This window comes from Volvox carteri, assembly GCF_000143455.1.
Source record: "Volvox carteri f. nagariensis unplaced genomic scaffold VOLCAscaffold_50, whole genome shotgun sequence".
NCBI lineage: Eukaryota > Viridiplantae > Chlorophyta > Chlorophyceae > Chlamydomonadales > Volvocaceae > Volvox > Volvox carteri.
This window is the reverse complement of record NW_003307593.1, coordinates 846,190-848,914: the sequence shown is the minus strand read 5'-3', so window position 1 is coordinate 848,914 and position 2,725 is coordinate 846,190. Positions and strand designations below refer to the sequence as shown.

General features: G+C 57.4%; 1 protein-coding gene across 1 annotated transcript in view; it reads left to right on the top strand.

The window, feature by feature from the left end:
• Positions 1 to 351: 351 nt before the first annotated feature.
• Positions 352 to 2,725, top strand: part of dnj22 (molecular chaperone) — a gene marked incomplete at both ends in the record, with an annotated part of 3,709 nt that continues 1,335 nt past the window's right edge. The window contains 4 exons of the mRNA XM_002955319.1: positions 352 to 480; positions 815 to 916; positions 1,368 to 1,490; positions 2,565 to 2,639. Coding sequence (XP_002955365.1) covers positions 352 to 480; positions 815 to 916; positions 1,368 to 1,490; positions 2,565 to 2,639 — 429 coding nt within the window. The remainder of the gene's footprint in view (positions 481 to 814; positions 917 to 1,367; positions 1,491 to 2,564; positions 2,640 to 2,725) is intronic.

The window sequence follows — 2,725 nt, the reverse complement described above, 5'->3', positions numbered from 1 at the left end:
CGCGTCGCATCGCGCTGTTTATTGTAAAGCAATTAGTAGGAAAAGTAAGGGCTGATTGCTTATGTTGCGGTTCCGGCGCGGAAAATGTCTTACATTTAGCTTCCATGTCCGAAGCAGACTCGTTTGCGTCGTGTTTTCACCTTCGCAGAGAGCTATTATGAAGTTCTTGGAGTCAGTCCTGCTGCGACTACGGAGGAGATTAAATCCGCTTACAGGTTAGTATTGGTGCGTTTGGTGGCTGGTGCGTGCCGCCGACCCCGTGCTTTTCTGGCCGTTTACAAAAGTTCAAGCTGCGACGACCTTCACCCTCACCCTACCGTTCTTTGACGCGAAATCCGACGTCGCCATATAATGTCTCGGCCAGCTTGCACAGTTTATGGAAACACAGCTCTGAAGGGCTGCCCGGCAGAGCCCGTGACGTCATGCGAAAGCGGCATTTTGCCAGTTTGCAGCAGCCGACACAACCCGCCATGTAACCAAGTAAGCCGCTAAACCGGACGTCGACTAACAGACAACCGTTCCGTTGATGCCACGTGGGTACTCACTCACGCCGTACCCTCCAGATCCCTGGCTAAGAGTCTGCATCCCGACGTGAGCCAGGAAGTAAGCCGAGAGGGCTGAGAGGGCTAAGTGGGAGAGTCGTGGTGATACACCGGTGTTGTTGGCTGCGGTGCCTTTGGATCGCCCCTAATCATATTCCTGCAACGTGGGGTACAGGCCGCACGGCTTTGTTGACTGCTGGGCATTTGGTTGTTGTGCACCTGTACGGCTGCTGAGTTAATCGCCTGTATGTCTGTCTGTCTATTTGCGGCAGGAGGAAGCTGAGGAAGTGTTTGCGGAGATCAATGAGGCATATGCCGTACTGTCCGACATGGAAAAACGTGGGAAGTACGACTACCTGTGGAAGTACGAGAAGGTGGATGAGCGAGAAGGCCGGGGCGGGTAGGGATTGCATGTATCGATGCTCATCCTGGAAGCTGGAGCTGAAAGGACGAGTGGCGCTGCAGCGGCGAGCTAAATGGAACAGGGAGGAAGGCCACTTCGGATTGACCCCAACCCAACCCAACCCAACCTGTTCTGAAGCCGCATGCGCCCGTCTTGTTTGCTGTCGGTCCATATCTGGCCCTTCCGGCAAACCGACTTCCCAGTGTGCAATAGCCTATAAGGCTATGAATGATGCCCCGTTCACCGCAGCTGTTGCTACTGCGGGTAGGTGTTGCGCCTATCGGTGCTATTGCTACTGCTGGTTTACTCCCGTAGCTATCAATCCTCGTGACAACAGGATAAGAATATCAGTGATGCGTGTGCGATTTTCAAATGACAAATGCTTTTTTGTACGGTGGCGGCGGCGGCCGGTGTCGCTCCAGGGGCTCCGTTCCTCGGCTGACGGGGGCGGCGGCGGTGGCGGCGGTGGCGGCGGCGGCGGCGGTGCCCCAGGGAACGCGGAGGTGGTGGAGGCGGAGAGGGTCGCAGCGCTGGAGAAGCTTCAGGTGAGTGCAGTGAAGGAGTTCGCTGATGGGCACTGATGGTAACCTCCTACCGGGCCGGCTAACGAAATGCCGCTGATCAACCAACTGCCGCCCCCCGGGAACCTCCATACACCCCATCGTGGACATACAGACGAACAGTCCCCAAACAGACCCTAAAACACACACACACACAATACACGCAGGCTGCACACCGGGAAGCTGAAAGGGCCCGACGGCTGGCGACAGAGGCGCGACGAGTGGCGGAGCACGCGAAGAAAGCGGCTGCGGCGCAGGCGGGTTCCTGATTACTGATTATGCTGCTTGCTGGTTTGCTTTGACGGTTCGCGGTGCAGATGATGTCCGTGTATGGGAACGACGTGTCGTTGGTACGGACAATTTTCCGGGGCACCCTCCCCGGGGCACCCTCCCTGCCTGCCGGCCGTTATGTTGGTTTCAAAAGGATAGGAGAGTGTGACTGCAGTTGAAAGGTGTTACAGTTAGGTTGGACCTTATCCCTGACCTCACCACCACCATCAACAGCACTTGGTGCCTTTCATTCCGATCCTCCCTTCCGACTGATGTCCCCCCGAAGAACATTATCACACGCACATGTGCTGGCTGGGGAGAAGGGAGAGGGAGTGTGTGTGTGTGTGTCTGTGTGCTTCTCTGTCTGCGTGTGTGTGTCTGTGTGTGTGTCTGTCTGTATGTGTGTGTGTGTTTTCATCTCATTCCCATACCTCCTCACCTCACTTCACTTCAGGCCTCATCGTGGGGGTTTTCCCTCCGACCTTACCTCCCCCTACCTCCTCCTTTCGATCCACCTCACATTCCGTACATGCCGTGCGCTTCAGAACCCAGCTGACGAGTCCAATGTTGTACGATGATGACGGTGCCCGTATCCGTACACAACTACGCACGGCCTTGCTCCGCCCGCAGGCGCGACAAGCGCGGCGGCAAGCTGCTGCCGCAGCAGCCGCAGCAGCTGCTGCTGCTTCGGGAACGCAGGATGCCTCACCTCCTCTTCCTCAACATCAGCATCAACACCAACATCGCCACCGCCACAGCCCTCCTCCTCCACCACCCGGACCTCCTCAGGATCCCTCGGGGGGCCCCACCTCCCCCGCCACCTCCCCCGCCACCTCCCCCGCCACTTCGCGCTACGAGAAAGGGGTAAATGGAAAAGGAGAGAGGGAGGAGGGTTGCGGAACGTCGGATGGCAACCAACGGGAACCTGCAACAAGAACAGCAGCAGCAGC